Source organism: Pteropus alecto, unplaced genomic scaffold (genome assembly GCF_000325575.1).
Source record: "Pteropus alecto unplaced genomic scaffold, ASM32557v1 scaffold170, whole genome shotgun sequence".
Lineage (NCBI taxonomy): Eukaryota > Metazoa > Chordata > Mammalia > Chiroptera > Pteropodidae > Pteropus > Pteropus alecto.
The window spans coordinates 506,059-519,997 of record NW_006429634.1 but is presented as its reverse complement, the minus strand read 5'-3'; the positions used below and the strand labels follow the sequence as shown (position 1 = coordinate 519,997).

The window sequence follows — 13,939 nt, the reverse complement described above, 5'->3', positions numbered from 1 at the left end:
TAGAGGGGCTTATCTGTCTGGAGTCTGAATTGAGAGCCTCAAAACAAGCTATTGTCAGTGTTTTGCCAAAGAAGAGAGACTGAATTTGAAGGATAAGGATTCTTTTTCCTAGAGTAGACACCAATATAGAGTAGTTCATCTACCCTATCTAACCTGAATGATAAAATAGCTCTCAAGCCCTTTTCCTATCTTGCCATGATTCTCTGCTTGCCAAGCATCCAAGTTCCCTTAATTGATGCCCTGGTCATAAATGCTCTGATCTCAAGAAAAGAATGACCCATACAGGGAATGAATACTTGGTATCAACCTCTTATGACTGTGGTGTGAATCACACATTCCTTCTGGGGAGCTGAGAGCCAGGAACAAGGTGAACCCATCAGTTTCTACCCTACTTTGTATATAGCTCATTCTGTTTCCACAGGGACTACCAAATCTTTGTTACTCCCCTGTTTAAAAAGCTATCATGGTCCATTTCCAACAGTATGGTATGACCTTTAAAGGCTCTTCAAAATGAAATGAAATAAAATGAAATAAAATATATAAATAAAATAAAAGCCTTTCATTACCTGATGTCAGTCTACTCTTCTAGGCCCTTCTTCAAACACTTTTCCTTTGATATACCTGAGTGGTAATCAAGACAAAATGACTGGAACTATGCAGGAAGACACTGAAATTTAGATAGCACCAAAAAATTGAGACATTGACTTTAAAAGATTGTATGGTACTCTTTCAGCAGCATAGTTAACAAACTTCTCACTTACACTGTCAGAGAATGCATATTGTTGATAACTCCCATCTGTTCTGTTTGCCACATCATGAATTAAAGCTGATTCGAGGATGAGGTTAGTATGTCTTGTTGTAAAGCCAAAATCCTTCATTGCCGCTCTGGAAATAGCCAGTTTTTCAGCCATCCTGAAACACTCCTTGTTCTCTAGTCAAGCCATCCTCATTTTTATACGATTCCATGATGATCCCACCAGCAGTATCATCATTTCACTGTCAACCTATGTTACTCTTTATGTGACAACTCAATGTCACCTCTGCAAAGTCTTTCCTGGCCCCACCCTATATTCACCAACCCATTTTTGCACTGAGTACACTATACAGTGAAGTCTCATCTTATACAGGTATTATATGTTAACACCAGTGCCTGGACAAAAATTATGATCGAAATTACCCTTGGAAATCCTTTGGAAGACTGCTATATTATCTCCTATTGGACAGCATAGCCAGTTTTTATTCAGAACAACGATAAGTAACTGTTTGCACACCAAATGAAATATTTCATTAAGGTGTCAGGTAGTTAGTGTTTTAATGAATGTAATCATTTATTGTGGCAAAAATGCACACACTATAAACTTGTTGACCATCTACTATCTTTTCCCCATTAGGCCATCTTTCTTGTCAGGGTACACACTCAAATTGGTGTAATGGCAGGTAGGTGCCTCCTCCCTTTTTTTCCCTCCCTGTCAAGCTGGGATTCACATAAAGAGAATCCCTCTAAGTTGAAGATGCTATGACTCCACCGTATTAGAATTCCTTATTCTGAAATTACCTGTCCAACCAGCCAAATGGAGTGCTCTTAAGCACTCAGGACAGATTCTCAAGGATTATCACAATGCTCAGCACAGAGGGAAGTATCAGTAAAAGTTGTATAAAATTAAACAGTCCCCTTTATGTCCACCCCACCCTCGCACACCTCTGAATATTTAATGTAGGGCCAAATATACCTTTAGGCCAAAGACCAACACAAGGGCCAGCCTACCCCTACAGGACAGTCGGCGGCATTGCCCTTAAATCGCACTTTCTTGCTGTTTTTATTATATCCAATCCAACCTCTTCAGTGTGGAGCTCAAGGCCATCTCTCTAATACCCTCCCTTTCCCCACTCCCATGGATTCCTGTTTGGCTGTCCTCTTCTACATGGCTGCTTATGGTCTCCAGCCTGCCAAGCAGGCACCACAATCTCAGAGACATTTTTAACCACCATTATACCCCACATTATCCAAACCCACATACAAGTCAATGCTGGGTCTTACTGAATAGAGAGCCAGTCCTTGCAGGATAATTTCAATATAGTTCTCTATCTTTATTGACACACCACTGCACACATGAGGGAAACAGTGCTTTTCTGGAAAAGATTGGAGTCCATCACATTTCAGATGTGGAAGTAAACCCAGATGTTAGCAAGGGACTCTGGCAGTCGGAGCAACTGCAGTAGGGCTCAGAGGAGCAATCCTTCTTCATGGAAGGTTTTTGGGATATGATCATCCCCTCCAGGTCCTTCACTTTGTTTTCCACCGTCTGAAGTTTTTTCAAAATTTTCTCTTGCAGACCCAAGGACAGGAAAAAATTATTATTGTCTTGACCTGGGAGACCACTCCCTTCTGGGTTGACCAGCAAAGCCTGAAAAAAATCTGAGCCCTTCTTGTAAAGTTTGTAGAGTGTGATTACAAACAACAATATTTTCTAAAATAAAACAACAGAAGTTGAATGTTACTTGTTTATTCATGTGAAATGCCAGTTTACTATAGATGTAAAACAAAACAAAAACCTAATAGCAACAATAATTCCTCATTCTTTTGCAAAGCTTTCTGTTTAACAAAACATCTTCACATCTATTTCATCTTTTGATCTTCACCACAAAATGGAGTGGAAGGCAGATCAGGGATTATTATTTGCATTTAATTAATAAAGATTATCATAATAAATACTATTTGTTGAAAGTCTGCCACATGCAGGGTTCTGTGTTAGGAATTCCCTTGCCTATGCATGACCTATCTATGTAGAAACAAAACAGAACTGAATATCCATTGAGATACTTTCCAGTTTGGACTCAGTCATTATCCAAGGTTATATACTTGAAAATGGTAGATCCGGTACTGGAATAAAAGAATTCTGAAAAACTGGATTTCCTGATCATGAAAAAAAATTTTTAACATACCAAGGCAGATTCCTGCCAGGGTAAGAAAAAAACAAACCAAATCATCTTTATTCCTTAATATAATACTAGCACTGCTTATTGAGTACTTATTTATATGCTAAGCTTTATATATACAGTATCTCCTTTAATCCTCACAATCACCCTGAGAGAGGCACTGTTAGCAAGCCCATCTTACAGATAAGGAAGCTGGGATTTAGAGGCTAAGTGATTGCTCAGTTCACACAGCAAGTGGTGGTACCAAGACTTAAGCCCCAGCAGTGACTCCAGAGCCTGTGCTACTTACCACTGTTACACTACCTCTCTTTTTGGCTGAGGTGTCTGGAGGGCTGTGAATTCATCTCTCTGATTGAGCTAAGCATTAACCATAGAAGAGCAGAAACCAGAATTATAGATAAGAGTTTAAGGGGGTTTTGCCTTATATTCTTGTATTAGCTAATTAAAATGCATGTATGTGAAAATGTATACACACATATCCCTACTGGGGATGATTTAGGTCTGTTAGATTATATTAAATGAGATTTTGGAGAAGAATTGCATTTAAAATCCTAAAACTTGGGTTCAAATCTCAGCTTTTCCAGCTCTTCCAATCAATGTCAACTTGAGTAGGTGATAAGCAAGTTCCCTCACCTACAAAATGTAGATAATCCCTGCCCTGCCTACAATACAGGGTTTTGAGAAATTAAGAGAACGCATGTGACCACGATACCTCAACAGTAGCGATATATGAAAATACGTGAATGCTATAAAATGATCTGGTAATAACAGCATTTGCCAAGCAAGCCAGTCACTCTTTAAGAAAGCCCTTTTTTAAATCCTACCTCCTTAAATTTCCACTGAACCTCACTTCACCTCAGGTTCCTTGTCATATGAAAATAACTTCTATCCATTCCATTGAATTGGTGAGATTCTCATAGCATTTTTACTATATTGTAAATATAGCTATTATTAATTAAACAAAAGTATGTAAAGTACTATATGTTTCCCATAATCTCAATTATATTCCTCTTCCCCCAAAGAGCCCCTGTATATTCATAGAACCTCATCTTATTAAAACAAGGAAATAATGAAAACATCATAAGTAAATGAATATATGTGCCTCCTCATCAGTTACAGAGCAATGGCACAGTAAGAACAGAAAGGCCAAACCCAGTTATAGTTGTAGTGCCTAGTCTATAAAGGCACTCCACGTGGTGTCTAGCACACAGTAGATACTCAAAGATGAAAAAGTGATCAAATAAATTTTGGGCTGCCTTCTCAGGTTATGAACTTGTTTGATCTATTTTATTACAAGATGAGCCAAAGACCATTGTGAGAAAGAGCATTTTTATGCTCAAAACCTAATCAGTAGAAGTTTTTAAGGATAACTTAATTTCAATCAACTTCAGAGACAAGGTTTACCCTTGCACATCTGCATGGTCTTAAAACTGGGTGGCAGCAATACGGTAGAGAACCAATCAAACTTCATTTTATAACTATTGAAATTTCTCTGTAACAAAAGAGTATAACCTGAATTGACCGAATACTTCGTTTCCATAAGGCATATAGTCCTACTGCCAACAAAATCAAAAAGAAAATCCCCAGGATAACTTGCACAGCCGGAGGAAAATTATCTAGTAGACCCAAATTTGTTTGTTGAGGTGCACTAGTCTCTCCCAGAGTTGCTTGTAGCCAATTCCATATCGAGCTCAGAGAAATATGATCTATGATGTTGTCCCAGGCAGATGAAGATGAAAATGTTGACATTTTAATAAGATAGCAGCCCCAGGAGCTGCATTTGCAGAGGCTTCCGGAACTTAGATGAGTTAGGGAGAGTGGCCTGGGAGCCCAGGTGTCCTGGAGCCATTGTGAGCTGTGCTCTGTGATGTCACCGTTCCAAAGGTCAGCTTGCTTCTAACTCAACCAGTGAACCTTCTCATTCAAAACCAACCAGGGACTGGCCTGGGTTTCCAGTTCAGTCATATTGCTTTCTCTGATCTTTGGCGAGTCCTAGCTCTAACACGACACTGCCCAATAGAACTTTCTGCAAAGATAGAAATGTTTATCTGCTCTATCCAACATGAGAGCCACTAATGACTTGCAATGCGGATAGTGTGTCTGAGGAACTGAGTTTTACATTTAACTTTAATGAAATTTAAGTAGCCACATGTGGCTAGTGGTTACCTTCCTGGACAGTGTAGATATAGACTATTTCCAACAATCCAAGGAATGGACAGGAATTATTTTCACATGACAAATAAGAAAATTGAGGCTATGTGGAGATTTGAGGAGACAGGATTTAGAGAGGGTGTTACTAAAGAGTGAATAGCTGGTAAATGTGGAGGGAGGTTATTATTGGATCATTCTGTAGCATAGGTTTTATATATGACACTATTGTTTAGAAAGTTGATCTTTGGAAGGCTTTTAATATATTTGATTCCCATTCTGCTCATCTGTTAACAGAGGGGGATTCCACCTTCTTCACAAGGTTTATTTTAGGAACAAATGGCATAATTTTCTAAGCACTTTGTAAAAAGTAGCATGTTGTACTGAAACCTATATGACATTATCAAATCAATTATTTACTGAGTAGTACCTATCTACTCAGGAAGGAGGGGAGGTATGAAAATATAAAATAAATGAATATATAAAATAGAAAAGCTTACATGAAAATAGTTCACACACAAGTACATAATTTAAATTGTGAGATTGATTACAAAGATAGAAAGAATCCAAAAGGTTTGCACCAAGAGGAAAAGGAGGGGAACAATAAAGGTGAAAAAGGGTCAGTTATGACAAATGATTTTTAGAAAATATTGTCTGATGCTATTCCAAGTTGTTCATTCTGGTTGACTGAAAGTACAATAGTGAGGAAGACTGGTGAGGAAGGAATAACTGTTTTGTTTTTACAGGAAGGAGAGGTATGTTAAGTTGCTTGTGGTGTCAGAGACACATCCAGAAAATGGAGTCTAGAATGCTGTTGGAAATATAGTACTTATGTCAGGGTGAAATGGTTTAGGAGTTACTGTTATTGATGTTAAACCAGGTCTGCTAGTGACTGACCACAGCCAGAATCCTTTCTAGCAAGGACTGAAAGTTAACTTAGGATTCGACTGTTAACAGGTTAAACATCGGTCAGAAACCACTGAAGAATGGTAACCAGAAACTTTGTGAAGATAGGGTTGTGACTACTGAATCATTACCTGAGACTCCCTACACTAGATTAGATCCTTGTTACGTGGCACCTTATACTTTACATGCAATTTTTGTTATTTGTGCAATTTTTGGTCTAATATGTGTCTTTCCTGACTACTATAAACTCAAAGAAGACAGGGACCATGTCCATTTTATTGATGACTATATCTCTAGTGCTTGGCACATAGTAGGCATTAAAATGTTTTTAAGTGAATGCAAAGTCCCCTAGAAGAATTCCAAGTATCTTTATAGCTTAAATTGTTCATTCATCAAGTGCCCATTACCATATTTGTGTATTAGTTTGAATAGAAGCTTTATAGAGTAGCTGTTATGATAGGCCTTTAGGGGTATAATGGATCTGGGTTCAAATTTTGGTTCTAATATTCACTAACCTTGTTACCTTGGGCAGATTACTTAATCTGGGGCTCAATTCTTCATTTGTAAAGTGAGAGTAATTTCTACCTTGTAGAGCTGTAATGAGAATGTGATAATTTGTGTAAAACAACCAAGAACGCTGCACATCTAGATAAGGGAACTGTTATTTGTAGTGATGTTTATGACCAAATACAAGGTATTATAAATCTCAATAATATAAGGTGTCTCAAAGAGAAACTAGGCTGAAAAACTCATTTGTTTCCCCACTTAGACACCTGAACATCTCCAACGACCAGGAATTTTTCACTATGGAAGGCATCTCAACCTACCTTTAGTGTTATCCATCCACCTACCCATCCGGCCAGCCATCAGTCTGTCATGTCCACACAGCAGTCTTCCACATCATGCCCTATTAGGGCTTTTTGTCTTGGACACTGCAATTTACGACATATGCAACACTTGCTTTCGAGCTTTTTTTTTTTTTTGCATAAGTTTTAATAGAAAGGAAAGTACACTTCCAGAAGTGGAAGCAGGCCCGAGCAAAAGAAGCGTGGCTCAAAAGGCCTGCTTTCAAGCTTTTAAAGGATTCTTTGCTGCTTTTCAAACACAACTCAAAATCTAGTACATGGTTACAAGGCCCTGAAATAACTCATTTCTGCCTACTTACCCAACCCTCTCTCTTTTCCGTTTCTCATTTATTCTTTCAACTTGAGCTATATTAGACTTGCCAATGTCACTACCATACCAAGCTGTTGCACCACAAAGCCTATGCACACAATTGGATTGTCCTCTCTGGCTAATTCCTATTGATTCCTCTAATTTCAGTTTCAACATTGCCTCCTCAAGGAAACCTTTCGTCCTCTCTTTGGTTCCCATCACAGTCAGAGCTTCTATTGCAGCACTTTATTTTTAGTGTTTCATTTAATGTTTATCTTCCTTACCAGACTCTTAATGTCCATGATGCAGAAAACTTACTGTGTCATGTTCAACACTCTGATCCCCAGGAGCTAGCAGGTGGTTATAAATATTTGGCTATAGCTTTCCTGTGCCTCCTGTCTTTTCCATGCTAAACGTACCATAGGTTGACAGGTTAAATTTGACTATCTTGGTTACCTTCTCCAAAGTGGTTCGTATCTCCAAATGTAGGTTCACAGAATCTATTCTCTCAGGTGTAGACTCAGCAGGTCAGAGTGGGCCACTCCTTTTAGACTCGGTTTTACATAATAGGAGGCTCTGCCTCTGAATCAGTAGTACAAAACAAGGAGGCATTAGTCTACTGTGGGGATGGGAGGTGGAGAGTAAAGGAGATTGAACAATTTTTCTTTTAGAAGCTTTTAAGAAAAAACTGACCTTTTCACAAGTTACATGTTACTAAAACAATATGCACCAGTTTTCCATCTCTTCCTCACATGAGGAGGTCATACTGGATGTGTGACTGGAAATGGATCTGCATGTCCTGGCTTTTACCTACACTTCAAACTTATTTCCCACTATTTGCTTTCACAAATAATACACTCAATTACAGGACTGTGATATTTTGGGTACTTTAAATAACCACCTGCAACTTTTTATCTTCCTGCACATTAAGTTCTCCTCCCTGATATTCTTTCAGTCAGAAGAGATTGGAAACAAGTTCCACCTATTCCTAGCTTTTATCAGCTAGGCAAGACACTTCATATCCATCTTTTTATCTGTCAAATAAGGATAACAGTACCAGCTTCATGGAATTATGAAAATTCAACAGGATAATTTTATGTAAAGGGCTAAAAAAAGTATAATTACCCTCAATTCTCACATAACTTCCAACTTTGTATTCTAGGCCATTGCTTCTAGAACTTTTCTGTGCCTATGAGTCATCTGGAGATCTTATTAAAATGCAGATTTTGGTCCAGAATGTCTGGAATAGGGCCTGACATTCTACATTTCTAACAAGCTCCTTGGTGATGGCCATGCCACTGGTACACTGCCACGCTTTGATTAACAATGTTTAAGTTACCCCAGCACTCACATTAAAGTTCCACAATGGTAGATTCCTTAACAAATTTACTTTGGTATCTTAATATCCTAAAGCACCTGGAACTCTCTTTAAAAATGTATGTAAATATTTGGTTAATGACTAACTGTCCTCCAACAACTATGTCCTTGACAGTGCGGCTCTGAAGTTGGCAACCTGGGACCGAGAAAGGATAGGCTGGAGATAGAATCCCTAGGAGGGCTAATCAAAAATTTTCTTCCCTATCATTCCCCACTCTCTTTCACATATGTGCTCATGAACATGAGGAGACAATGAAGTTAAGAGAATTCTGGATAAAAAGCAAGAATAAAAGTGTCTGGCACTTTCTATCACTACCCATTATTTCATGAGGCATTCTTGTATCGAAAAGGCTTTGAAAACATAGTCAATGTTTCCAGGTCTGGGACAAATCCCCGAGACATCAATAAATGGTACTAAAAGCTACAAAAACAACCCTCTGACCTTTTGTATTATCATCACATAGTCAGTCATCCATGCTGCTTTTAACATAAACATTGTCTCCATTAACGATCAAATGAAGCAAGCTGCTTCAACTGGAATTGAAAATGTTAGGAGCAACCATATGATCCTAAGTACTTAAAGCAAACTTTCAGCTGGGTTCTGAAAATTAGGGTTTTGGTTCCACTGCAAACAGACTCACTTGGTCTTTCCAAGGGGTTACGAGTTAGGAGTGGTTGAATGGATATAGTTCAGTCTTAAGGAAATTAGTAGCTCTTATTTGGGGCTAAAATACAAAGAATTTTTTTTTTTTTTTTTTTAAAGCGGTTTATGGCCATGCCATCCTGAACACGCCCGATCTCGTCTGATCTCGGAAGGTAAGCAGGGGCGGGCCTGATTAGTACTTGGATGGGAGACCGCCTAGGAATACCAGGTGCTATAGGCGATAGAAAAAAGTAAATAAAAATAAAAAATCTCCCTAAATGTAAATGATTAAAAATAAATAAAAATTTAAAAAGATTAAAAAAATAAAGGGGAGGCCATCAGTTGTTTCTCATGATCAGATCACAGAGAGACTTTTCAAGATACTCACCCTTATCTTCTCACTCCATAGTGAGGACACGGAAGCCTGCAGAAGAAATTAGCTCAAGATCCCAAGGAGTCAGCAGTGGCCTCAGCCTCTAAGATGTCCCAGTTTCGATCACTTTTTCTTTCAATAGATTCTTATTTGACAATCCTCTGTTACCTACTGGGATAAGAGCTAAGCAACGACATAGGCAAGGGGGTGCTTTAGACTTAGGGTGAGAAGGCAGAAGGATGGAATTTCTAGAGATGACAAAACAAGGCAACAAGTTTAAGGGTCAGAGAAAAGGTCTTAAAATCTTAACCACAGGCATAATACAGGGATGGTAAAAATGTTTGAGTCATTTCATAGCTAACTGGTCAAAGTGGATGAAAACTTCATAAGAGTATAAACACACTGCTTCCCTTGTCAGTAGACACCGATGTCCCACAACACACTGAATCTCAGCATATCTTGAGACCAAGATCATCTTGGCTTTCTATTCTCTTCTCCAAAACCCCTTCTTTCCCTTTAGTCCCACTGCAACTGGATGCATCACTATTGAATCCTTATGTTTTCCTCAAAACATTTTCTTCACTCTCCAAGGTCCACCAATTTCTCAATTTCATTTACTCTTCCCTCTACTGCAAATGTCAGTACCCTCACTACCTCTGCCTCAATTACTTCATCTTATTACCTATTGTTTCCATTCTCAGCCCCTCAAATCACACTCATCTGAAGTGATTTATAAATTACTGTTTTGTTTAAAATCCTTCAAAGGCTCTCAGCTGCCTAAGGACTCAAGTCCAAACTCTTTAAGTGTTCATATGGTTTGGTTCCTGCTTATCTATCTCCAGAAGAAATCTCACTCATGCTGGTACTCCTGCTCTGTTTACTCCTGTCAAATTATCTGTAGTTCCCTGGACACACGACTTCATACCTCTGAATTTGCTATGCCCTTCATGTTCTGCTTGGCATACCCTCTCCTTTCTATCTGGACAACCCCTGGTCATCTTCTTCTGGGAGATATTTTGACTCCCAAAGCTAATTACTCAATGTGAGAATTTTCTTCCCACAAAAATATTTTAGGACAATAGTAATTCAAAACGTGAATGGTTTGGTTAATACGAAATGGAAAACTCTGGTAAAATATAAGTGCACATTCTAGAAAATACAAGTGCAATTCAAGTTTATGTGTGGCATGAACATTCTTTATGAGTAAACAAGGAATGGGTGAAAAATTGTAATTTATTGAAACTCAACTCAAAAAATATAAGATGCTGTAGTGTACAATATATTACACAAAGCACCCTCAGGTGCACATTCAAGTCAAGTAAGAACTCCATATCCCTTTCCCTAGCCCTCCCACCCTGGGATTTTAGTATTTGTTCCATATACAATCATGCACACTTAATTTGAAAAAGGAAGCCCCAATATATTTTGATGTATTAATTAGCACCAAACAAGAGTACAGTTCCATTTCTTTTTTTTAATTAACAAAAAACCCAATCAATAAACCAACTGGAGAGCTAATGGACTCAGCCAATAGTGCTGACGTAGATATTATACATTCATGTAAATACACAGCCTATTCTACCCTAAACAATGGTATAGCTGGTTCTCAGCCTTTGTTCGAGTTGGCAATTGTCCCCATGTTGCAGTGTTGGAGCCAGTCTGTTTCAAAAACAAAATTGCAATTTAGGAACTTCCTACGCAAAGCTCATCTGTCTTTTTTGTTGGAAACAAGTCTAAAATTGGTGTGGAAAACTTAGATCTTTCAAGGACAACAACTGGCCGAAGATAATGAAGCTGTTTTAAGGCAAGCTCTCCACAGTCTGTTAATGCTTTGTCCAATACGACCCTCAAGTTTTCCAAGGAAGGAACTGTTGTCGTTGTCTCAGCTACTATTAAAGGTGGGATTGTAGTCAAGTTCTCATGAATTGCAGAGTCACTGGAAGAATGAGGTATGTCAACTTCAGGGTCGTTGTCATTCACCATATTATTTCCCATAACATTCCCTGTTAAGTCATTACTGGGTTGTGAAGAATTACTTAAGTGCTCTGAAGGCTCCCAATCGTCAAAATCATCTTCTTTCTCTTCACTTTCTTGAATAAATTTCAGAAATGAAGATTCAAATCCCATAGGTTTATAAGTCTTCAAATCAAATGATCTGGGCTGTGAGTGCTTCCTAAAATTCTCTTTTGGGACATGGGCTGAATTTTTTACAGTGTTTTCTTGCCCTGAACTTTGCTGCCCAGTTTCTGAGTCTTTGATCCTTGGTAAAGGCAGCTGGAAACTTGTGAAGTAAGTCCCATTTTCAGTCCCATCAGGATTAGGTATGGAATTTTCTATTTTACAAGGAGGAGGTTGAACTATATTACACTGCTCCAAGGAAGTGGTTTCTGAACTGTGGTTGCATTTCAAAGTTCCTCTGTAGAGAAGAGGATCTGCCTCAAATACTTGTTTGCTTTCTGTACATCCTTTCTGACCTCCATCCCTTTCACCTGGATGAAGGGAATCAGTGTTCTGGACAGATATGCTATGGTCGCCTGTGGAATGACTGTGCTTTGTGTACTCTGATTCACAGCTTCCTTCTTCTTCTTTCTTTATATAGGGCTCTATTTCAGAAGGGGGCTCCTCCTTAATTTTGGTACCATACTTAACACAAATGACAAGATTTTCCATCTGTTGCTCTAAGTAGGCACTACTCATCTGATGGGTACGTTTGTAATGCCTCACTATGCTGCTCTCCAACTTCACCACAGATAAGCATCCTTGAACCATACAGGGGTACTGTGTGTGCTCAGAATGCTCCACACACATATGGAGGGCTTCAGCTCTTGTTTTAAAAGTAATTGGAGCTTTCTTTTCTTTGATTAAGCCACATTTTTTAGCCTTAGCATTAAATGACCTCCTAGTAGTCTGCTGTTCATGCCCCTGAGTGAGAGCTGTTTGACATACCTTTTCACTCCTTAGTAGCCTTTCATTTGCCACTTTCTGGCTTCTAAACAGATCATCATAATAGTCCTTATGTCGGTAATAGACATGTTGAGAATAATTACTGCGATGGGTGAAAATCTGGCCACAGCCATTAAGATCACAATGAATTTCATAATCCGAATGTATTTCTCCTTCAATATTATGCTGTTCCATCAAGTGGTGCTTCAACTTGCTGAATGTAAAAAAAACAGCAGGGCACTGAGGCTGGTTACAGGAAAACCTTGCTGCAGATTCAGCTTCAGAAAGCACTTTAGGCTCTTCAATATGGTCTAGATTATGAGAGTCACTACAGTGCTTAGCAAGAGCTTTGGAACACAGGAAACGTTTGTTACATTCTTTATATTTGCAAGCAAATATCTTTTTACATTTGACAAGTTCCCTTTTGGTTCTTGCTTTGTCTTTCTCTAAACATAACTGTTCTTTGTTGTACTGATGTACAGTTCGGTAATGGCGAATCAAGCCTTTTAGATTGGTGAATGAGGAGTTGCAAGTTTTATGAATACAATGGAATGGTTTGTGGTACTTATTCAAAATATAGCACAGATTTCCTTTAGCAACAGTTCTCCTGCTACCTCTCCCCTCTCTTCCTTCTTGTTCTTCTCTATGGCTACCTATTGGTGATGAAATATCAGATGTTTTACTTTCTGTTTCTTCACAAGATGACTCCAAATCTGTTTCTGAACTGCATTCATCTTTTTTAGAATGACAGTGTGGCTTCTCAGCATTACTGCTGGGATCACCTCCAAGTTCAGCAGAACAATCATTTTTCAAAATGTCTACTGAGCATGGGCCTTCATGATCACATTTTTCATTATCTAACAGTTTGTGAGTTACTCTGTCACTGCCAATTTGATGTTTATTTTTATAATGAATCCTAAGGTGTGTTTTTCTTGTAAATGACCTTTGGCAAATATGACATTGGAATGGGGAATATCGATGCTGAAACATGGTTAACTGGAGGACTTTTTCTTTTGAATAATTATGCTTTTTAAGATAATGCATTAATAAAGCCTCTCTGGTCACAAATTCATATTTGCATCCTTGAAGCTCACAGAAAAAAGGTTTAGCTGCCAATTGTGCAAGGTACTGACTTGGCATATTTTCATCTTGATTCTGAAAATTAAGGTCTGTGATAGTAGGTGAAACCGACTGAAGAGATTTAGCACCACTGGATGGGTACCCCTGCAATGACCCTGAGAAAGATCCATGTGTTATTGAGTTTTTCAAGCTTAAATGTTTCAAGCGTAATAGAAGTTCCAACATGGTATCCTCTGTACAAGGCCTTTTAGAAGCACAAATAGAGGCTTCAGAAGAATAACCTTGATGTTCTCGTTTACATTTAGTATGAATTCTGTGATCTAGACCTTCATCTGGGGAGTCACTGTTTGTGTCTGAGCTGGGTTTAGGTTCTGCAT

At 38.5% G+C, this 13,939-nt stretch overlaps 2 protein-coding genes and 1 non-coding gene across 3 annotated transcripts in view; 1 reads left to right on the top strand and 2 right to left on the bottom strand.

Annotated features, from left to right (window-relative positions):
• Positions 1–2,067: 2,067 nt before the first annotated feature.
• On the bottom strand, positions 2,068–4,767 carry TMCO2 (transmembrane and coiled-coil domains 2). Its single transcript, XM_006903971.1, has 2 exons — positions 4,450–4,767; positions 2,068–2,468 (listed from the first exon to the last, which is right to left on the bottom strand). The coding sequence occupies exons 1-2, from the start codon at positions 4,684–4,686 to the stop codon at positions 2,151–2,153; spliced, it is 555 nt and encodes a 184-aa protein (XP_006904033.1). The 5' UTR covers positions 4,687–4,767; the 3' UTR covers positions 2,068–2,150.
• A 4,521-nt stretch (positions 4,768–9,288) lies between these two features.
• On the top strand, positions 9,289–9,407 carry LOC112470008. The gene has a single exon (XR_003042803.1). It is a non-coding gene; the product is annotated as a 5S ribosomal RNA (ribosomal RNA).
• Positions 9,408–10,754: 1,347 nt separating this feature from the next.
• RLF (rearranged L-myc fusion) overlaps positions 10,755–13,939 on the bottom strand; it is a 66,782-nt gene continuing 63,597 nt past the window's right edge. The window contains 1 exon segment of the mRNA XM_025049544.1: positions 10,755–13,939. This exon segment is cut by the window's right edge and continues 29 nt beyond it. Coding sequence (XP_024905312.1) covers positions 11,223–13,939 — 2,717 coding nt within the window. The 3' untranslated portion in view covers positions 10,755–11,222.